The sequence below is a fragment of the Cherax quadricarinatus genome, chromosome 45, assembly GCF_038502225.1.
Source record: "Cherax quadricarinatus isolate ZL_2023a chromosome 45, ASM3850222v1, whole genome shotgun sequence".
NCBI classification, from domain to species: domain Eukaryota; kingdom Metazoa; phylum Arthropoda; class Malacostraca; order Decapoda; family Parastacidae; genus Cherax; species Cherax quadricarinatus.
The window spans coordinates 23783212-23808211 of NC_091336.1; the positions used below are offsets into that span (position 1 = coordinate 23783212).

At 38.9% G+C, this 25000-nt stretch overlaps 1 protein-coding gene across 2 annotated transcripts in view; it reads left to right on the top strand.

Moving 5' to 3' along the window:
- Nucleotides 1-8059: 8059 nt before the first annotated feature.
- Nucleotides 8060-25000, top strand: part of LOC128694939 (neural cell adhesion molecule 1-B-like) — a 216112-nt gene continuing 199171 nt past the window's right edge. Inside the window, exons 1-2 of one of the 2 annotated variants that reach the window (XM_070094367.1) lie at nt 8060-8134; nt 8474-8888. In XM_070094367.1, the coding sequence (XP_069950468.1) occupies nt 8816-8888 (73 nt within the window). In that variant the 5' untranslated portion in view covers nt 8060-8134; nt 8474-8815. Of the gene's footprint in view, nt 8135-8155; nt 8295-8473; nt 8889-25000 lie in introns of those variants that run through there. The other variant, XM_070094366.1, reaches the window with a different exon arrangement.

A 25000-nucleotide genomic window follows, 5' to 3' on the forward strand; every position in this document is an offset into this window, starting at 1 on the left:
TATATATGTATATATATATTATATATATATATATGTATATATATATTATATATATATATATGTATATATATATTATATATATATATATGTGTATATATGTGTATATATGTGTATATATGTGTATATATATGTTTATATATGTATATATGTGTATATATGACTTGAGTCCTGGAAATGGGAAGTACAATGCCTGCACTTTAAAGGAGGGGTTTGGGATATTGGCAGTTTGGAGGGATATGTTGTGTATCTTTATATGTGTATGCTTCTAGACTGTTGTATTCTGAGCACCTCTGCAAAAACAGTGATAATGTGCGAGTGTGGTGAAAGTGTTGAATGATGATGAAAGTATTTTCTTTTTGGGGATTTTCTTTCTTTTTTGGGTCACCCTGCCTCGGTGGGAGACGGCCGACTTGTTGAAAAAAAAAAAAAAAAAAAAAAAAAAAGGTATATATATATATATATATATATATATATATATATATATATATATATATATATATATATAGGTATATATATATATATATATATATATATATATGTATATATAATATATATATATATATATATATATATATATATATATATATATATATATATATATATATATATATATATATATATATATATATATATATATATATATATATAATGAATGAATGAATGAGAGAGAAAGAGAATAAATGAGTTGGAGATAAGAATTTCCGTGAGGTCTCTGAAATCAATTTACCTTAAGTTGTTCTCCGCCTGTTCAGTGAACTTTGAAACAACTGGAATTTCTTTCTTTGTTGTAAAACGCTTTATCTCTTTAGTGTAAAAAGTCACTTGATCACTTTAAATGTTTTAGTGTAGTAAGCGATAAAAGAAAAAAAAATACTCAAATTGTTACAGGGCAAAATCTCCCGGATGCCGCCTGTCACTTAATTTATTGCCTTAAGTAGAATAAAAATCAGTGTTAGTATTGTCTGTAGTTTGAGTAGATTGTGAGGTGATACTAGACAGTTATAATCATGAAAATGGTAAGTTATACATAACTGTCAAGAGCAAAACCTTAATAAAATTCATCCACGAGCAGATTATAAGGAGCTTCGTAAGCTAACAGTAATTTATCAGCCAGTGGTGCACACCTTTACAGTCCCCAACGGGTTTAGCACTCCCCAATTACAAATAAAATAATAATAGTAATAATGTTATAACGTAATGCGTTTCCACATGTTAGTACTAGTCAGTGCACTGAAATTTCTCTCTTTCTTGTGTATAAAAGCTTATGAAGGAGGACTCGTCTACTTATTCAGCAAACTACAATGCAATAATCTCTTATTTATGAATGAAAATTTATTGCAATACTTATCGTGGCACAATTGTTACTGAACACATGTTATAATTCTATCCTATTGGTCATTTATTGTTGCATTGCTACAGTTTACTGGCAACGCGAAATATTTTGTAATTCTGTTGTGTTTACCACGTCATACATGCGCTCGACCGCATGAAAATAACGAAGACATCCTCAGTCCTGAAGGAAGATTTCAGAGAAGTGACGGGAGAAAAGGAGGGACTGAGTAGAAATGGGGTCCCGAGAAGGGTAATAATAATGGGGATGAGAAGAAAGAGAGAGGGGAGAAAGAGTTAGTAGATACAATCGCTCTACGCCTCATTCCCCCAAATCATCCCAAAGAGCCTGGCCAGGTAGAAGCCAGGTAAGCCATCTATCCTGGGTAATCCCTGGTCGTTATCTCTTACTGGATCATTTATCATTCCACCTACTACTACTTTCTCCCTTCTGTTCCTTGACCATCTTCTCTTCTTCCCATTTCCTCCTCATTTTCCTTCTCCTCCTCTCCCTTCTTTCTCCCTTCTTCTCCACACTCTCAGGCGGAAAATCTAAACTCGGTCACCGAGTCATCTATCTTGTGTGACAGATGGAAGATATTTTTCTTCTTGTATGTCTTTCTTTACCTTTTTCTGCATCAACGTCATCTTTGTCACCAATGTCGTCATTATCACAATCATTATACTCATAGTCATTATTATTATTATTTTAGGGGTTATTAAAAAAATGCTTAGTTTATTTCTTTCCTAACATTATCATCATTCACAATACACACAAATTGAAAATGAAAAATGGGAGAAGATCCAGAACGAACCGAAGTATCGTCTGGTTTTTCGTTTGTTTTTTTTTTGAAAATTCTCCAAGCTGCTGTATTATTCGTTTTATTTTTTTTGTAAAATTTCATATTTTTAGAGTCTTGGATTATTCAAGTGAGTTTTGATAAAACTGAAACTCAATCTTCTTCATTTTCCGTTCGCTTCCGTCTTCATAAAAGTATCGAAGACGCTAAATTACCTTGCTTAGGAAGCTAAATCTCCAACAAGGAAGATGATTTAAGGGGGAAAGGAGGCAAGCATTCAGAAACTGCTTATTTTTTTTAATCAACTTTTCCTTAAGGTATGTCCTTTGAAACATATACATTTTTTCCTCCGCGAACTTGAGCTCTGGTTTTACAGTCTTTTTCACTTAGTCTCTTGGAAGACGTTTATCTTTAAGCACACAGAGATATACTTTTTGTTATTTTACGTTAAACTTCGCTTGTATATTCTATACGCTTCAGTTGTTGTGCTTATAATATATTATAATTATATATATATATATGTCGTGCCGAATATGTAAAACTGGTCAATTAGCAAGAACTCATTTAAAATTAAGTCCTTTCTGAAATTTTCTCTTATACGTTTAAACATATATTTTTTTCATTAATGTTAAAGTAAAAATTTATAATTTTGCACCAAAAGAATGTTAGAAAACTTACCTAACCTTATTATAACAAGAGCAATTTATTTTAGCCTAACCCAACTAAATATATTTTAGATTTGTTTACAATAATTTAATACTAAACAAACACAGTGAAATATATTTTTTTCGTTAGGTTCAGAATGATTTTGGCGAAATTATTGCATACACAGATTTTCACTTGTCCTATATGGCAAGATGAGCGTTGCTATTTAAGCCAAGATCGCAAGTTCTGCCTATTCGGCACGACATTATATATATATATATATATATATATATATATATATATATATATATATATATATATATATATATATATATATATGTAATATATATATATATATATATATATATATATATATATATATATATATATATATATATATATATATATATATATATATATATATATATATATATATATATATATGCATGAGACTCAGTCTTCCTTTATAGCAACTTTTTCCCTAAACAACTATGAAAGTCGAAACCCTCTTGTCCCTTCAAATCCAGAGTCTGATAAATCGTACTCTGATAAACCGTGTACTCTGAAAAATCGTACTGAACAGTTACTAAATTCACGTAAAGATGGAGAGGATTCGAACCTTCGGCTTCTTTGTGCGCAATCTACCATTAACCCGCGTTGGTTATGATAGTCGCAGTTGCCATTTAGGGAAGCATCAAGTTCATCATCAACCTTTTTGTAAATATCCTCCTCCTCATCATCATCATCATACAGCATGTCGCAGTCTTTGTTAGCTCTAGTCACAACAGCTAAAATATCTTCATTATATAAGCCATATATATGGCCATCATCAAAGTGAAAATCATCATATCGGGATATGGAAAATTAATGTTCTTAGGCAATGCAAAAGCATCAGATTTTCTGTCAGAATAACTTGGTCAAGGAATGGAGGGGGGTGTTGCCCAGGCACCATATTTGGTAACAGTAGCACTTGTAAAGTAAGCGCTTTCACGTTCTTCTGGGCTGATGCTCTCAAGTGAGCAAAGTCAGCTTTGTATTAAGTCGTCGTAAACATTAACTTCGTTAGAGTTGTCTCGCTTCTGCTGGTTTCCCGATGTTTCCTGAAGGCCATGTCGGTAACTGCGTTGAAATGTTATTCCCACAACATATCATGCAGGAATAAAAATACTTGAGGAACAGAGTGCAATCCTTCATGGAGTGTTTGGAGTAATATACAAATAACCCGCACGCGGGAGACAAACTTATAACATCATATCGTTGTGACTTGAACCATTAACGAGTCACACAAAAGCGCGATGATGATGTCACGATGACGCAATTACTATATTTCGTCGTCCTTGTACAGACTAAGAAAATATCACGAACTAAGTGCCAAAGCTGTTACTTCATATCTGAGCCTTTTGACTAGCTACAATTTGCACTGGAGGCTCTTCACATGAGGTAAGATAGATAGAGTAGGATGTTTACCCAATGCAAATAGGTGACACTTCTTTTCTTGTAATCTTGCTATACATCAAAAATGCAACCAATGGTAATATGTGATTGAAAATTCAATTATTTCAACAGAAACGAATCTTATCAAATCTTAAGACAAAGCATGTCTTGAGCAGAAAAAAAAATCAATGAATCTTCATATCTTCAAGTTAGAAGACAAAGTTTACATAAACTTTGTAAATTTAGTTTAACTAGTTTGAAAAAGTATGCAACCCAATTACCTACCTTCTCAAACTTCGAGTTAGCATAAAAATATAACCGAGTTTCTTGGGATACGAAATCAGTTGATAGGTTCGTCAAACCAGTAAAAATAAGTTCAAACCGCCAGTTAGAAGGAAAACTTTCATACAGAATTTTCAACCCGGGACTATTATCTTCACGGGGACGCGCTATACCCGTCGAGGTCTTCCATTGCTTAGGGAATGCGAGGTAGATGAGGTTTGATTCAAAGAAGATAAGTGTAATACCAAGTCTTTGGATTGCGACTTCCCCATCACTATTAAAAGGTTTCAGTCTTGTAAACAGCTGAGTTTCTCCATTGTACCTGATGCTTTGAACCGAGACAAAGCAAGAAGTACACGCTTTTAGTGTTCGTTAGTTCGTTAGTCTATCGGCTATACGAGGGTCATTAAGGCTGAATGTAATCCGCTAACTGCCAGTCAAAAAATCTTCAACCGTAAATATGGGCCGATCGGGATTAACGTAAACTCTAAGTAGCACACCCTTCCTCATGCACATTCACTCTTTCTTACTCTCAGTGGGCATCTCTTAAAAGAAATATGGAAATAAGTGTCATAGGTGTACTCATATGAACCAGACACACAGGGTGTTAAACGAAGCTCGTAAGTGTATCAGATCTAGTCATAATTCGGAGGAATATCACAGTAACTAGATACCAAGGTCCAGGTGCTGTAGCTCGATCCCTTTGATGACAACTTTGTGATTAAGTGTATTTGGGTTCAAACCCTCATCTAGGGTCTCAGACATTTATGCTCCTGCAACAGAGCACAACTTTAAGCCAATTTATTAGTTGAACACTATTTGAAGGGAATCGGATTCGATAGTGTGCTGAGTACAATTTAAGTTTGTTGCCAATAAATGATCGTCCGTTGTATTGGCGCATTTGTGTATTAGGAAGGAACTGCCTTCATTCGTACGATATCTGCAACCTTAATCGGAATCATTGCCTTAGTGGATTGAGTTATCTATATCTATTTTCCCCAACACGTTTGCTACATGTTCCCAGGAATCATTCTACCGAAATTTAAGGCTATGGTCGATGACTTTCAATGTTTCGAATGGTTAATAACTTCTTAAAGCTCTCTGTTTGCTGCCTGGCACTATCGTGAAAGTAGGTGGGTCCATGTAAGACCAAGATGTCGTAATGATTTTTTTCCTATGTGCTGGTTATTTGTGTATTAGATTTAAAGCACATCTCGGAAACCTCTGGTTTTGCTGTAGCGTTCTAGATGAGTGGGACGAAACACCGAGTAGTGAAACTAAAACAACTACTCTGAGCATCCTCAGAAGTTCCTTAACCATCAGAAATAATGAAGATTGGCTCATTATGACCAAAGAAAATTTTCACAAGAGTCCCCACGCTTCAAGAACAGCAACAAGATGCCGTTGAAGAGATTTTAATCCAAGGAATTAAAACTATTCTTCCCTTCCATGAATTAAACATGATTATCTCCTATTAACCTGGTGTTGTGTGATCCTTACAGGCTCAGCGCTTTCCTTGAATATAATAAGAGTCAAAGTGCTCCTAAGTACTTATTAATAACACAGCCAGGAGGCAATTATAACACAAGACGGGCAACAATCCGTAATTTGATTTCGCAAAATCTATTGATTAAACTGGCCCACAAACAGAATTAAGAGTAATATGTAAATACAGTCACATTTGAATTCAGTGTCTATGGCTTATTTGGAAAAAACTGAAGCAATGTAAAGTTCTTTGATTGTGAAATATATAGTAGGAACTAGTATCCTTAATTCAATAGAACCATTAGGCGTGAGAGAGAGAGAGAGAGAGAGAGAGAGAGAAACAAAGGCTAAGCGACTCTGGAGAGTCTACTGGAAAGACAAGAATCCGAAAACTTTGCAATATATACTGATTTATTTTTTGCTGTGAAACTTGATACTATTACAGATGAACACTGCAAAGGATGAGGCTGTGGAGCAAGAGAAAAGGGCTCTTGATTTTATTTTAATGGACTGGAGCTACCCTCTCATTCCTGAGATCGAACCTGAGAGCCTCCCAATACACAGGAGCTGTATAATCCCTAAAGATTGAGCTCTTCCCAATCAATACAATATCATAATACTGAGTTCGAAATTAAGGATAGTAACCTTGAAGATTCCCTTCCATATTCTGTTTTCCCACACTCTGTCGCATTCTTCTGTCCCATTCCGTCTAATATATTCCTTTAGCTCAATACTGTTACTAATACTATTTCTAAATTTTATACTATTACTACTAAATATATTACAATAACAGCCACTACTACTACTACTACTACTACTACTACTACAGTACACAACGCGGTCTGACTTGGGCGATTTGATCTAAGTCAGACCGGAACGTCGTCTCTCATATGTGCGAGTTATTGTTCCAGTCACGGTATTGTGCCTTTTTAATATTTAACACTAATGCAACTATTTAAATTATTTAAACTTTACTAATTATTGTATTGTTCCTACTGCCCTTACTATCTTTGATCCTGTTACTTCGGTTACTGTTCCTACTGTCTTATCACTGTTGTTACGTGTGTTACTCTTTCAACTGCTATTTGCTACAGTTTATGCTTTATATGTTACTGTTTCTTGTTATTATTATTTGTGCTACGGTCGCCTCTCGTACAGTGCCGTTATTATACCTTAATGTACATTCGTATTGCCTTAATATACGAATAAAAGATTCATAACCTATAAACCATCTGAATGAATAAAACTTGGGTGTATGATATATCAGCAGAGTTAAATTTATCAGGTAATCGACTTTTACATCTTTTGAATTGAGACATCAATGGAGTTGTGAATATAAGTTACTTTACTTTGGAGGTAAGTTATTTTCCTAAGGCACTTGCCATTTATCATGGTCTTCCTAGAGTCGATAAATTTTGATGTTGTTTTGTGTGTTACAGTAGCTGCAGGAAATATCAGGAAGCTTCAGAACATCTTACTTCCTCCTATTGTTAATAGTAAGCAATTTATAAATTGTTTATCAAAGATATTCAATATATTAAGGCAAATGCTAAATAAAAGTGCATGATCAAAGATCAGCTTCAAGTGTGTGTGTGTTTGTATATATATATATATATATATATATATATATATATATATATATATATATATATATATATATATATATATATATTGTGTGGGTAGGGGCTTAGCTTGTGCTGTTGTTATTCTAAGGCATTTTTCTTCATAAGTTTCAGAGATTTATTTACTTCCCTTCTTATATCTAATGACTTCATCCTCCAGCCTCATAACTTTGATGTGGTTATATTACGCTTTTTGTGTGAGTTAATAACAAATATACGTTTCTTACAGAGGAATTGCTAGATTAACATTTTGAAATACATTGATAAAGGATAACGAGTCTTATTTTACGTATCAATGGAGTGTTCAATGAGATAACGATGAGTGACATAAGTGCATTAATATTGCTTCCAAGTAATTTTATATATAAAAGGTTAGAATTCACCTTATATTTCAACGTTATCGGACTGGGTTGAAACAGTGCCTGGGCTGGGTCGTGTGAGGTGGCAGCAGTCAGTGGCACCCGAGAGGCCAACGGGGACGGTGTGTTCACGCACTTCTCTTGCTCTCCACCGGGAAAGCGCTTTTCGAGTCCGTGTGTAGGCGATCAAACCTTTCTTTTGCTTATCTTATCTTGGCTTGACCTTTCACAGATGTGAGCAGGTAGTGACCCACTGATAACATTGACCTTCAACACTTTCTGAACGCCGATGATAATTGATGAATTTCTTGGAGTGTTAATTGTGATGTATATTTTGTGTAGGTGATTATCAATTACGTTTTGTCGTAATGTATTTTTTCTTTATACCAACATTAATAATGTTTATATACTATATCATTAGAAATTTGTGAGAAAACTATAAGTAAAAATTATAACCTTTGAAAATCATAAAATAAAACTTAAATTACATTTGGGTTAATTCTTTTTTCTTAAACAGAAGTTTTCTTGTGAACCAAAATAATTGTGAAATTACATATGATAATAAGTATAAGCAATATTAAAGCCAATGTTAAACAGCTTAAAAACGCAGGGAGAATAAAGAAGAAATTTAATAAAACAATAATGCCAAAATGTGAATGTGAAGAGAAAAACTGAATAAAGAAGAGAGAGAGAGAGAGAGAGAGAGAGAGAGAGAGAGAGAGAGAGAGAGAGAGAAAGATAACCTAGTTTAAGTGCGAGAAAACAAGAAACAACCGAGAACAAGAAACTCTAGAAAAGAACAGTTAAAAAAAAAAAAACCAGGCGGAGCCCCAAGGATAATCAACAGTGACGGCTAACAATGCTGTCGACAATTTCACTGCTGCTGATCTTGCTATTTCGTAAAGGATTTGGCGAGATCCCTGGAAGCCCAGGTAAGCTTTTAAAGTTTCCAAAGGTTTTGTGCGTCTGAGAGTTCATTAGGTTTTAAGGATACAGTTGTTAAAGGGTTTACCGAGTCTGAGGTTTAGGTGCTTAGAAGGAATAGAATTTACGGAGAATCAGTTCGTCTATGAACAAACGGGAGCTTATGAGTCCATTGCTTGAGTTAGTAAATAGTCTCACATTTACTTAAGACCCATGAGTATAAAATTTAATATGAAGAATAAAAGCCATAATGCCCTAGATGGAATAATCCGTAATCGAGAAAATATTTAGAGGATGGTTTGGATGTTTCGTTAAGACCTCTACGGGTTTAATTCTCCCCAAAAGAATGTAGTCGTAAGCATAATAACTTGAACACGTTTTCACGTTGCTGGAGATGGGAAGTACAGTGTCTGCACTCTGAAGGAGAGGTGTTAATGTTGCAGTTCTGTAACTGTAGTGTAAGTGCGACTCAGGTAAGACAGTGATGGAGTGAATGATAATGAATGTTTTTCTTTTTCGGGCCAATTTGCTTTGGTGGGAGCTGGATGAGATTTTCGCCTTATAATCGGTGATACACACGTAACAACATGTACCGTATATGCCACCTTTATATCAATAATGTATCTCTTAAATCTTCTGTACCATATTATGTAATAAAATATTCCTATTGGTAAAAAAAAAAATATACTAAAAGATGGGGTGGTAGGGGAAGTGGAATATTCAAACGGCTTCAGGAAGAAATCCAAATATTCTTCCTTGAAGTCTTTTTATGCACTTCTCCGAGGCAATGGGTCCCACAATTTACACCAGAGGTGGACCCCATCCTATATATACATATATATATATACATATATATATATATACAAATATATATATACATATATATATATATATACATATATATATATATATATATATACATATATATATATACATATATATATATATGTCGTGCCGAATAGGTAAAATTGGTCAATTAGCAAGTACTCATTTAAAATTAAGTCCTTTCAAAAATTTTATCTTGCACGTTTAAATATATTTTTTCACTTATGTTAATGTAAAAAGTAATAATTTTGTACCAAAAAAAAAAAATAGAAAACTTACCTAACCTCATTATAACAAGCGCAATTTAATTTAGCCTAATCAAACTAAATATATTTTATACAAGTTTACAATAATTTAATAAACACAATGAAATATATTTTTCTCGTTAGTTTCAAAATGATTTTTGCGAAATTATTGTATACACAAATTTTCACCTGTTTTTTGTTTTTCCTATACAAGTAATTCTGCATAAATCCTTAAATATTCCTATAACAGCATTCGTAGTCAAGCTTTTTATTGTGATTTCTTCTATAAGCTTTCTTATACGTATTTCCTTATTTATATAATCAGATGTGTTTATTTCTTTTATATTTAATAAAAGCGCTGCAAACTAGTTCCTTTGCAGGAAAATGATCTCATTGCTGCATAGTGTGTTCTATCTCCACTTATACATAATACAACAACAGGTCATTAATATTTTATTATAGAAGGCACGCGCACACACACACACACACACACACACACACACACACACACACACACACACACACTGTTTCAGAGATTGGGCACATCAACAAGGGGTCACAACTGGAAGTTGAAGACTCGGATGAGTCACAAGCATGTTAGGAATTATTACATCAGTTACAGAGTTGTCAGGAAGTGGAACAATCTGGAGAGTGATGTAGTGGAGGCAGGATCCACGTAAAGTTTTAAGAGATACGATAAAGCTCATGCAGCGGAGAGTGGACCTAGTAGCGACCAGCGAAGAGGCGGGGCCAGGAGCTGTGAATCGACATATGTAACCACAAACTACACATAGTACACAAAGACAGAGTCACACACGTACACAAGACTGATCTACAACGTTAGGTTCAGGCAAGAATAAAAGGGAACGTACTCCGTGGCTCAAAGAGTTCCATAGATGCAGGAAGCAGTCATCTCCTGCGAAGAGATATCAGAATGGCTAAATGTAACAAACGGGGTTCCGCAAGATTGGTAATAGGGCCATTACTGTTTCTAGTTTAGGAGAATTATATTCCAGAAGAGAATGAGTTAGACGTATCCCTTTTTTGCTGATGAAAAGAATAAAAACAACTGAGAATAAAGAAAGGATTCAAATGGATCCGGACAAATGTGATAAATAGTTTGATAAATAGTTTAGAAAACCGGACAAAATTCAAGACTGGTAAGATAAGTTGTTGCTTGAATTGAGCCCCAGCAAATGCGAAGTCATAAAGATCGGGAAATGGGGCAGAAGGCCGGGCACGTTGTATTATCTAGGGGGTACAGAGGGAACAGAGCCATAGGCTCACATCAGCCGCATAACCTCTGCACCCGGTGCTCGCATGGCATATCTAACAGTGATCTTTAGGAATCTCAGCAGTCTTTACGGGCACTGTATTCAACATCTGTCAGGCCGATAAGGGAGTACGAAGCTCCAGTATGGAACCCGCACCTGAGGAAGCATATGTTTGGAAACTGGAGATAGTGCACAAGTATGCAACTAGTATTGTTTCTGAGTTAAGGGCGCATGAGCTATGAAAAGAGGCTATTGATTATTAATCCAACGACATTGGAGTACAGAAGAACCAAATGTATGATAACAGAAAATACTCAGAGGGAATTTAAAGCTTGGATAGGGACAGGCTGTTGGAGATGGTAGAAACGGAAATTCTTGACACCACTGGAAGTGAAAGATACGGGTAAGCAACAGAGACATCAGGAATTATTTCCCGTCTCAGGGTGGCGAAATATTGTAGAAGAGTGAATGTGAATGTTTGTGAATGTGTGTGAATGTATGTATGTATGTGTGTGTGTGTGTGTGTGTGTGTGTGTGTGTGTGTGTGTGTGTGTGTGTGTGTGTGTGTGTGTGTGTGTGTGTGTGTGTGTGTGTGCGCCTGCCTACCTTCTATGTTGAAGCATTTTTGCCCGGTTGTATTATGTATTAGTGTGTAGTGAATGCGCAGCGAACAGATTATTTTCCTGGTAAATGATTTAGTTGTTGTGCGGAACTTGATCTAGAAGAAATAAACACGTCTAATTACATGAATATGAAAATACGTTTATGAATCCTTATATAGCAACACATAATTGCTCATACAGAAAGTACACGTATGTAATTACTTATAAAGGAAATGCACATGTGATTGATTATTTCGGAAATGCGCAGAGTTGTTGCTTATAGAGAAATAGAGTCGAGGGGATGGGGGGGGATTAGAAATTAAGGATGAACACACACACACACTCACACACACACACACACACACACACACACACACACACACACACACACACACACACACACACACACACACACACTACAAATATTGGAGAGTGAAAAGGACCTGAGGGTGAATATAACTACAAACATATCTCCAGAAATACATTTAAACTGTTTAACGTCAAAATTAGAAAACCTCAGAATAACCTTCAGGAACTTGAATAAATAATCCCTCAGATTCTTATACAAGAAGAAGCTGGGGAAACTTCCAAGCTTTGCAACCAGACTTCTACCAGAACTGAGTGGAATTCACTCTGAAGCGAGAATGATGACTAAATCTGTCGACCTTGATATACAGAGGGACAAGGAAAGATGTAAACATGACATGTAGTAATATTAAGAGGAAATGACTGGGCAAGGATAGAATTAAAGGGACTCAGAAGCTGAATACACAGATTTTCCATACGAATGAGAGGAATTATTTCTTTAAATTCAGGGTGGTTAGACAGTGTGATGACGTAAATGAGAGAGTGGTGAAAACACAGTACAAAGCATCAAGAGTAGATATGAGAAGGCCATGAATCCAGAATTCAAATTAATCATTGAGGCAGGTCCAGAAGCTGATTCTTGACTTCCGCAAATGTAGTTCCGCAAGCACAACTCGGTGGATACACACACACACACACACACACAGCCTAGAAAATGACGTAGTGGACACACGAGGTTTGATAAAGCTCATGGACACACACACAGGACTAGGACTCGACCCCTGCACACAAATAGGTGAGTACACACACACACACACACACACACACACACACACACACACACACGATGGACAAAGACAGGATGTTCCAGAGATGGGACACATACACAAGAGGTCACAATTGGAAGTTGAAGACTCAGATGAATCAAAGGGATGTTAGGAAGTATTTCTTCAGTCATAGAGTAGTCAAGTCGTGGAATAGTCTAGAAAGTGAAGTAGTGGAGGCGGGAACCATACATAGTTTTAAGGCGAGGTATGATAAAGCTCATGGAGCAGGGAGAGAGAGGACCTAGTAGCAATCAGTGAAGAGACGGGGCCAGGAGCTATGACTCGACCCCTGCAACCACAAATAGGTGAGTACAAATAGGTGAGTACACACACATACACACACACACACGCGCACACACACACAAGGTCACTTCGTAAACGCCATGACCCAACATGTTTCAAAATTATTATATATTCAATTGTGTGGTACTTGAATTATCATATTCATTACTATAAGAAAGTAATGAACCTACACGAGATTCATAGCGACTGAGGAATGGGTCGGTTGTGACGTAATCTAATTTGATGATGGAAAGGGAAGGGTAGCCTTAATTCCTTGCATCAAGAGCCCTTCATCAAGGTACTTCTTCCTCTCCACATACAGGGTGTTGCACGAAAGAGTTTGACGGGGTTATCTTGTCGAAGAAATGAAGATTACGAACACTTTCTCTTGTTCTTGTTCTCTGTGATGATGAGTTTAGCTTTAGTGAAACTAGTCTGCTGCTGCTGCTGGTGGTGTTGTTGTTGTTCTCTGTGTACAACACTAGCGTTGGCAATGCTATGTTTTCTCTTACAAATTTATAAATGTTTCTCATATATATAATTATCGAAATCCTTCAGAATGTTGTGTAGTGTGTACTCATCTATTTGTGGTTGCAGGGGTCGATCACAGCTCCTGGCCCTGTGTGTGTGTGTGTGTGTGTGTGTGTGTGTATGTGTGTGTGTGTGTGTGTGTGTGTGTGTGTGTGTGCGTGGGTGCTCTCACTTAATTGTGGTTGCAGGGGTCGAGTCACAGCTCTTGGCCCCGCCTCTTCACTGGCCGCTACTCAGCCACTCTTCCTGTTTCATAAGCTTTATCATACCTCTTCTTAAAGTTATGTATGGATCCTGCCTCCACTACATCTCTCTCCAGACTATGCCACTTCCTGACAACTCTATGACTGAAGAAATACTTCCTAACATCCCTGTGACTCACCTGAGTCTTTAATTTCGAGTTGTGATCCCTTGTTGTCGTGTCCCATCTCTGGAACATCCTTTCTGTCCACCCTGTCAATTCCTCTCAGTATTTTATATGTCGTTATCATGTCCATCCCTCCCTCTCTCTCTCTCCCTCTCTCTCACTCACTCTCTCTCTCTCTCTCTCTCTCTCTCTCTCTCTCTCTCTCTCTCTCTCTCTCTCTCTCTCTCTCTCTCTCTCTCTCTCTCTCTCTCTCTCTCTCTTTCTCTCTCCAGTGTCGTCAGGTCGATTTCCCTTAACCTCTCCTCGTAGAACATTCCCCTTAGCTCCGGGATTAGTCTCGTTACAAACCTTTGCACTTTCTCTAATTTCTTGACGTACTTGGCCAGGTGTGGGTTCCAAACTGGTGCTGCATACTCCAGTATGGGCCTGACGTACACTGTGTGCAGAGTCCTGAACGATTCCTTACCGAGATGTCGGAACCCCGTTCTTAGGTTTGCTAGTCGCCCATATGCTGCATCAGTTAAGCTGATGTGCTCGGTATTAGGCGGTATCATGCTGTGTGTGTGTGTCTGTGTGTGTGTGTGAGAGAGAGAGAGAAACAGAGAGAGAAACAGAGAGAGAGAAACAGAGAGAGAGAAAGAGAGAGAGAGAGAGAGACAGACAGAGATTGTTTTGTTTGTGTTGGCTCTGCTCCTGACAAGATTATTGTCTGTCCAGCTTGTCTAGACTGTGACCCCGATGTTATTCTTATTGCGTGTACTTGTGTTGGCTTTCTGTTGAAGTAAAAGTTGTTATTACACGTTCCAGTGAGCTTCTGTGGTAAAACTAGATGTTATTATTGTATACACTAATGCTGGAGTTCCGTTAAAGAATCAGACATTGCTATTACGTGTATTTGTCACTGTTGTTCTGTTTTATTGACGTTTGTGATCTTTTAATTCTTCTTGCGCTTTCTAATTAAATGTTGTTGCAGTTGGCGTTAAGAACTTTTCTTAAACTATCAAATCAAATTCTTGAGGTATTTTGGGTTATGAAATGAATCTGTGGTAACCTAGTACGTTTCCTCCAGGAAGTGATGAATGAAAGTCCAGTTAGTTACAACGTTGCACCAGGTCTTTTTTTCTTTTACTAGGTTTCCTGTATAGGTTCAACTTAAGTGTGTCGTTGTCTTTTATTAAAATTGTAGAAGGATGCAATCTGTCAGTTCATTTCTATTTTGTTCCTAAAATTACCCAGCTCGAAACGTTGCTTTCTCACGCGACCTGTTATCCTAATACCGACGTTGATTTTACACTGCATGTAGTTAAGAACATTTTATTCTCTGCTTTAGGTTAAGTTACGTTTAACATCAATTAATTAATGTTGACTGACGTACATTTAACACTAAGAAAAGCCAAAACTCATAAAATAAGACCATTTATTGATTCCCGAACAGATAACTGTGAGCCATCGAGACAAGAATATTCTTTTTATTTAATGGAGCCAAGTCATAGTGTTGAGGCTATTGTTCATTTGTTTATGTGTTGATAGTTTCTGGGATCATCGCCTCTACTATCTGGTACTAGACCAGTCCTAATGTTGCAGCCACTTCTTGCCTTTGGTAACCGTGTTCGTAGATGAAGAATGTTGGAATTAGCAGTGAAAGTCTGAAACCGAATATTTATTAGTTGAGAATAATGTAAGTTTCCAGCAGCATCTGCTTGTGTCGACCTTCTGGTTTAAAACTCTGGGGAAGAGGTGTGTACTCGTTCATGTGCAGTAACATTACCGGCCTTCCAGTGATTGAAATGAGTACAGTAACGGTTGAGTAACTGGACTGTTGATACTCCTAGTTGGAAGTCTGGTTTGTTAGGCTGTTGATGCTCTCTGCCAGAAGGCAGTAGTAGGTACCACAGCTCATTGGCTCAAGAACACCCTTGAGGAATTTTAGTTCTATGGAAGATGTTTTTTCAAGGGATTTTATTAACAAAGATAAACACTGTAATGATCTGGAAACCCAAGTCATGGTAAAATCATAGTAATATTATTGTAATTATCATAATGTAATAAAGTTGGTAGAATTACCGACAATATGTAAAGTAAAAGGACACAAGTGCAACTAATGTGACATTTATTGTGGCAACGTTTCGCTCTCCAGGAGCTTTATCAAGCCATTACGTAAGGGCTTGATAAAGCTCCTGGAGAGCGAAACGTTGCCACAATAAATGTCACATTAGTTGCACTTGTGTCCTTTTACTTTACAATTATCATAATATATCTATGAGAAGTAATCAGGTTTAATTCGAAGAAGGGAAGGCAACACCAGTTCCATGGATCATCAAGGCCTTCACTTAATTCATAAGGACATAAAAAAGAAGGAACACTGCAACAGGCCTACTGACCCATGCGAAGCAGGTCCATGCCACCCCCGGAATGAAACAATGACCACCTAGTCAGGTCACTTCCACTAAGGAAGGAGCACGGCATCAGACCTGGTAGCACAAGCTAGTCAGGTCCAACTGACACCCACCCACACCCACTCATATATTTATCCAACCTATTTTTAAAACTACACAAGGGCTTTTTTACAACAGAAACGAGAACCTGAAGCAGAAGTTAGAAGGTGCTGTTGCAAATCACACCTTGAATGACGCTCATTCGCGTGTGAGAGCGGGTGAAGGCAGGCTCATGCAAACACAAGTTAAAATTGCACAGTGACTGCTTGACTGTGTAACCAAGAGAGAACAAAGTAAATTGTGGAAATTATCACATAATATTTTAGACAATGTCATATTTACTATGACATTATGTGGATAATTATCACTGTAGTAACTGTTGCAGTTCCTCATGACACTCAGTAGCAATCAATAGCAAACTCACACGACATATCACTGTCACGGAACCACTAAGTCACCGCTGCAGCTTCAAGTAACGCAAAGTAACCCACCCTCCTAGAGCGCCAGTCAATTTCTCACATTAATTTTAAGCAAACTTCTATATGTACGTTATTTACGTTGGGTTAGAGTATTGCCTATTAGCATAGTATAACGAATTCTAACACACCAAAACGCAAGCAAGACAATAATACATAAAGATGACAATTTTTTGGAGTGCGAAGAGAAAACAGAGACTCAACCAGCGCCCATTAAAATAATCAGAAAACAACTTCTTCATTCCACCATCACTGTTACAAATCTGACTAAGCTACAGTAAAATGTCAATTTTGATTAGGAGGATGAGTTGCACAATAGTAATGATTTCAATGTTGGAACTCCACACAACACTTAGCATCAGCATATATATATATATATATATATATATATATATATATATATATATATATATATATATATATATATATATATATATATATATATATATATATATATATATGACACATCACTGTTGCTCTAGAGCGGATATTTGACTAGTTGTTCACTGGTAATAACTGGTGCTGTCACCCGGTATCCGAGGGCTGGATACCCCGTGTCCGACCAGCCAAGTGACGACGATGAACGAAGTCCGACAACCGCAATCAATATCCCTTTCCCTTAAATCTTATCCCATCATCCAGTCACTGATGAACTGGCTACTTTATATGGCGTCCTGATACCTGTTGCTTGCTGTTCCTTGCTTTCTAGCCAGTGGTGACTGGCCACATGATCTTCCCTTGCCCTGTAGAAGGCAGAATATTCTACGAGTGGTTAGTTCAAAACAGTCAATTATAGTAAAGGCGAATACTCAAGCACACCCAAAACAAACAGTCACCTGAGCCAGTCCCTGTAGTGAGCTCCAGCCACGTCTCTTGCCAAAATCCAGCTTTCCTACTGATTGACTTAAGCTTGATGAAGCAGCCAATCATTGCCGTGTTCGCAACAGTATAAATAAGTCAATAAGATCAATTAAAGCGTTGAAAGGTAAAGGCAGGTCGACGAGAGGTGAGGGGAGGATTGTCATTAATTTGCCCGATTTTTTACACCTTTAAATTTACAAGCTAAGAGTTGTTCTACCTCAGCCAATTCCAAAGGCTGGCCCTATCTGAAGTGTACTACTCCCTTCCAGTAGAAGGAACCAAGCAGCCGGGTACCTGGAGTCACCTGGAGGGTGTTCGGGGGGTCAACGCACACGAGTCCCAGTCCATGATCCAGCCTCGCGGTGGATCAGGGCCTAATCAGCCAGGCCCTGATTCACCGCGAAGCCTGGTTATGAACCGGGCCGTGGGAGCTTGGACCCCCGAAACACCCTACAGGACGACGGCTGTTTGGGGCCTCCTACTGGAGGGTGATTGTATACGTTAGATAGGGCTAGGCTTTGGAATGAGCTGAGGTAGGACAATAGCTCTTAGCTTGTAACACCCAGGTACCAGTTTAATGCTAAGTGAACAGGGTCAACAGGTGTAAGCCGACTTACCCATAATCTCTACCAGATCCTTTGTTGTGAGTCGAAGCCATTACCTCTTAGCTACGAGTCACTAATCTCGCGGTAGGAAGTTTGGTCATGAGTAAGTTGACGTCCAGTCTGGTTAGTTTCTTATTTATCGTCTTAACCATTAAGTCCAAAGAATGAATCCCATTGGCGTACTGCCGACAATTTGGTGAAATGAATCACAGTGTAGAACAGGCTTTAATTGGGACTCTTCAAATGTGTAAGAAAACATCTCAATCCGTTCTGTAACGTCGAAATATGCAATGCAAATCAGTTTTTCGTTTTGCATTTCTAATATTTTGTATTTTTGTGTAAAGTTATTCGTATGTTTCCATGTAAGGTACTTGTATGTATTGTGAATTATTTTGTGTACGTGAATGTACCGTGTATGTCTCTGTGTGCGGGATATCCTGTGTACGCCTCTGTGTGCATGTTTCTGCGTACGTGCGTATAACTTCTGTTGTTGTTCTAGGAATACATATCCTGTGTACGTGAATATACCATGCAAGTTCCTGTTTACGTTGATGCTCTTTGTATAGTTCTGTGTACGTGCATGTAATGTGTAATTACAAGTTCCGTGTGTGTGTGTGTGTGTGTGTGTGTGTGTGTGTGTGTGTGTGTGTTTGTGTGTGTGTGTGTGTGTGTGTGTGTGTGTGTGTGTGTGTGTGTGTGTGTGTGTGTGTGTGTGCGTGAATGTACCGCGTTTATATATACGTATGAGTGTGGATGCACCGTCTATGTTTCTTTGTACGTGGATGTTTTATCTATGGTTTTGTTGATGTTTATGTACCGCGTATGTTTTTTATATACTTGAATGCTTCTGTCTAGTTACATACGTAGATGTTACGTGTATGTTTTCCTGTATGTGAATGTCCTTGAACATATTTTTTGCCTTTCTGTCTGTGCTTTCTTTGCGCATCTGTCTATACATATATTTCTAGTAGGCTGAAACTAGAAAAAAAATAAGACAAAAGAGGGAAATGGGAGATAAACAGATATGATGCTTGCAAATGGAAGAGTAGCTTCAATTCCTTGAAGCAAGAGCCCTTCAAGAGCATCAAGGCATTTCATCCCTTGAAGGAGCCTAAAGAGGAGTACCGATTCGCAAAAACACAAGAAATACAGCAAAATATAGCCGGGTACATGAAGATTCAGGGGTAATACAATAGCTGTATTAATGCCAACGTGCGATATTGTGTGTAAAATGGGATTAAGAGAGGATATGGATGATGAAGTCTAGCCGCGTTCGTAAGGCTCATTTCGCATTCACTGCTCTCACCAAAATGGTATGTAAGTGTATCCCCCCATCTCTCCCTCTCCCCATCTCCACATTCTCTCTCTCTCTCTCTCTCTCTCTCTCTCTCTCTCTCTCTCTCTCTCTCTCTCTCTCTCTTTCTCTCTCTCTCTTTTCCACAAGGTTGAACAAGGTTTGGTTAAGGTTCTTATCTTTACTTACAAGCTAAGAGCTCTCTCGCTCTCTCATTCTCTCTCATCTCCTATTTCCTACTTTCCCACCCACTCTCCCACCCACATTTCACCCTCATATCCAACCATTCACCCTCCAAACCCACCCTCCCTGTAACTCGAATACTTTATAACTAAAGCCTATGTCCTTCCTTGTTGACATGAACTCCAAGGACCCACGCAGGACAGATGGTCTTCCCAGATGATGTTCTTATCCTGTGTGTGTGTGGGGGGGAGAGTGAGAGATAGTGTGTGTAACAGAGAGAGAGAGAGAGAGAGAGAGAGAGAGAGAGAGAGAGAGAGAGAGAGAGAGAGAGAGAGAGAGAGAGAGAGAGAGAGAATGAGTTACTGGGAGAGATTGAAATGGTCAGACTGCAAGAATAAATAGAAGGAAATAATGGAGAAAGGCATGAAAAGCGAAGATTGTAAAGACAGACAAAGTAAAAAAGAGTGAGAATGAGAAACTCTAAAGGGAGTAATTACAAATGAAATGCAAGGTGTATAGAGAAGAGAAAAGAAGAGCATTAGAGGGAAGGAAGAGAGGGAACACACGTAAGAAGAGAAATGGGTTAAAGAAGTGATAAAACACATTAAAAAGAACGAAAAAAATATAGGAAAGATGCTGAAGGACTCTTAATGCAAGGGAGATAAGCTCATCTCCTCTTCCTCGGAGCAAACCTGATTACATCCCACTCCCCAGTGAATGAGAGATAATGGAACATCTTTGGGTTTAGAGTTTACCCCATTTTAATAAGGAGGAAGAGAAAGATGTAAAAATGAGAGAGAGAGAGAGAGAGAGAGAGAGAGAGAGAGAGAGAGAGAGAGAGAGAGAGAGAGAGAGAGAGAGAGAGAGAGAGAGAGAGAGAGAGAGAGAGAACAAACCAGCAGGATCTCTGAATTGGTGAACACTCTCACACGTCACGCACTTAGCTACTCCTATCCCAGCCCAGCAGGTGGGACTGGGCCTTATACACGACCACAGACCTACATCCCTGCAGCTGCCTCAGTACCCTACCTCTCTCAAGGGCAGGCACCTTACATTCCCTACACACCCACCACCTCAAGCTGACCACTTCATCATGAGGAGCCAGTCTATCAGCATCCTGTCGGCCAACATTAGAGGTTTCATTACTAATGTTGGAGAGCTCACACATAGCTTTGTGAACACTCGACGTCCCGACATGATAGCTGTTGTTGAAACATTTTTGGATGACAGGACTCCAGAAAATTTTGCAAGAATTGCTGGCTACACCTCATGGATGAGAAGAGACAGGCAAGGGCAAGGAGGTGGTGTTGCTGTGTGCTTCTCTAAAAGTGTTCATACCCAGCACATAGATGTTGCCACCCCTACACATCTTGAAATGATGTTCTTCAAGCTCTGTATAAACACTAGTACCTCTGTACTAGCATGTGCAATGTACAGACCTCAGTGGCAACACGCAGACCCTATCAACTTCCTAATGGAAAATATTGACTCCCTTCTGCTACAACACAACTGTCAACATATTATAATTGTTGGTGACCTCAAACAGCACCTTATACAGAGGGACTTTGATGACCTTCTTGCAGTGTTTGACATGAGAAACTTTGTTGATTTCCCTACTCATATCTCTGGCTCCTCCCTTGACCCAGTAGTGAGTGATCTGGCAGAAGGCATAGTCACTTGTCAACCCCTCGGCTACGTTGGATCGTCTGACCACAAGGCTGTTTTTACTACACTTAAGATCCCAACAGAACGAGGTGAGGAGTCCACACGCACAACCTGGCTATGGGAAAGAGGTAATTGGCCAGCCCTTTGCTCTGAGCTCGCCACCACCTACTGGAATGCTCTTCTCCAGGGGGATGTTGACAACCAAGTGAAAGCCTTCACTGGACACATCCTTAATCTGCAACAAGAACACATTCCTCACCGGCAATATGTGACAAAGCCTACAGATCAGCCTTGGTTTGGCTTTCGTTGTAGAGAGGCTGCTACTGCTAAGTACAAAGCATGGCGAAGGTATAAGAGACATCCTACCACCTATAACAGGAACTTGCACATGCAAGCCTGTAGGCATATGGGTGATGTTCAAAAGTGGGCCATTGCTAAATGGGAGGTGGACACTAAAAGAAAGTTAGCATCAGGTAGGGTAGGCTCCAAAACCTGGTGGTCCTTGGTCAAGGACAGACAAGGTTATCTGCCTGATGAACTTATTCCACCTCTAAATCGACAGGATGGGACCACCTCTACTAGTAGTCAAGAGAAGGCGGACCTCTTTGCTGAACACTTTGCTACCAAAATGCAAGTTCCTGATCCAGCAAGGGACCCTCCTTGGCTAGCTGCAAGAACTGTGTCAAAACTGTCAGTGGTGACAATAAGGCAGGAGGAGGTGCATTTCCTTCTTAAATCGCTTGACCAAGAAAAGGCTGTGGGCCCAGACAAGTTGAGCCCAAGATTGTTGAGAAGATGTGCAGACCAGCTAGCAGCACCTCTAACTCGCATCTTTCAGCACTGCCTAGTACAGTGTAAATGGCCCTCTTCATGGAAAGAGGCAAATGTAGTCCCTGTTCACAAAAAGAAGAGCAGAGCAGAAATCAGCAACTACAGACCAGTGTCACTCCTGTCAATCACTGGTAAGATCCTTGAAACAATTATCTCAAGACAAATGACAGATTTTTTTGACTACCACTCACTACTTTGTGATCGTCAATATGGCTTCAGGAAAGGTTACTCTGCTGCTGATCTGTTGCTAAACCTCTCCACTAAGTGGCACCAGTCACTGGATGAATCCAAAGTCAGCTGTGTGGTGGCACTGGACATTGCTGGCGCTTTCGACCGGGTGTGGCACCAGGGCCTCTTAGCAAAACTTCAAGCACTGGGAATTGCAGGCTCTACGCTATGTCTCCTCAGTGATTACCTTCATGGTAGATCTCTAAGTGTAGTCCTCAATGGAACGGAATCAGCAAGGCATCCTATTGGGGCAAGCGTTCCACAAGTAAGCGTGCTGGGTCCATTGCTATGGAATGTCTACTTCAACGACCTTCTTCATCTCATCCCAGAATCACATGCATATGCAGACGACTGTACACTGACATTCACTTATCCAAGAGAAGAAATGCCAGCTGCTCTAAGCTACATCAATCACCAGCTGAGAGCTATATCAGCTTGGGGAAATAGATGGCAAGTAACATTTGCACCTGAGAAAACGCAAATGATGATCGTCTCTAGGCACCATGATGGTAATGCTGGCGCAGTAGTAAGGATGAATGGGAGGATGTTGGCACCTGGAGAAGAAGTTGATATCCTTGGGGTGAAATTTTACTCCAAACTAACCATGAAGAACCATGTTGTAAATCTTGCAAACAAGGCAGCCAGGAAGCTTACAGCACTTCGCCGTATCTCGCATCTGCTTGACAGTAGGGGTTGCAAGATCCTGTACGTGGCACAAGTACGCTCACACCTTGAGTATGCTCCACTTTCTTGGTTTGCCTGCCCCCCCTCTCATCTGCGACTGCTGGACAGAGTAGAGAACAGAGCAAGACGTCTCATCTCTCGCCTGGACCCATCCTGGATAGATCTGTCATTTCAGCAGAGCCTTCAACATAGGAGGGATGTGGGTGGCCTTACTGTTATGTACAAGGCCAATATTGTCAAAATACCACACTTGGATCCACTTCGAGGACAGCGTGAAACAAGCTTTTATGCCACAAGACGGGCAGAAAGCAGCAACTTCACTCTGGCTGTACCCTTCTCCAGAACATCACTCCATCTGAGATCATACATACCCAGGATGACTCGAGTATGGAACACATTCGTACAGCATAATGATATCAACGAGATAAAGTCAGTTGATCAAATGAAAATGCTGGCCCACAGATGGCTCCAACTTCATCCTGTCCCGTACTTGTATGTCTCATAATAATAAAAATGCTTTCAAATGAGCTGATGTAGGTAACAGCTCTTAGCTTGCCAATAAAGTTAGGAATCCTTAACCTGTAATATAGCTGTCAATAAAGCTAGGGATCCTTAACCTTGTCAAACCCTGTTTAAAAAAAAAAAAAAAAAAAAAAAGAGAGAGAGAGAGAGAGAGAGAGAGAGAGGAGTCCTGAGAATGGAAGCACTGATGAAAGTAAATAGCGAGCATTGGTAAATATAAATGTTACCTTCAGAAAAATAAGAATAAAACAAGGGAACACACACACACACACACACACACACACACACATACATAAGAACATAAGAACATAAGAACGAAGGAACACTGCAGAAGGCCTACTGGCCCATGCGAGGCAGGTCCAAGTCTCCTACCGGCTTAAGCCAATGCACCCAACCTAGTCAGGTCAGGTCACATTGACTTAAGGGAGGAACACGGCAACCGACCTGGTAGCACAAGCTATCAGGTCTAACTCACACCCACCCACATCTACTCATGTATTTATCCAACCTATTTTTAAAGCTACACAACGTTCTAGCCTCTATAACGGTACTTGGGAGTTTGTTCCACTCATCCACAACTCTATTACCAAACCAGTACTTTCCTATATCCTTCCTGAATCTGAATTTTTCCAACTTAAAACCATTGCTGCGAGTCCTGTCTAGGCTAGATATTTTCAGCACACTATTTACATCCCCTTTATTTATTCCTGTCTTCCATTTATACACCTCAATCATATCCCCCCTAATTCTACGTCTTTCTAGAGAGTGCAGTTTCAGGGCCCTTAGTCTATCCTCATAGGGAAGGTTTCTGATACATGGGATCAACTTTGTCATCCTCCTTTGTACATTTTCCAGAGAATTTATATCCATTCTGTAATACGGTGACCAAAACTGTGCAGCATAATCTAAATGAGGCCTAACCAAGGATGTATAGAGTTGAAGAACAACCTGAGGACTCCTATTATTTATGCTTCTTGATATGAAGCCAAGGATTCTATTAGCTTTATTGCGAACACTTATGCACTGTTGTCTTGGTTTCAGATTACTGCTAACCAGAACTCCTAAATCTTTTTCGCA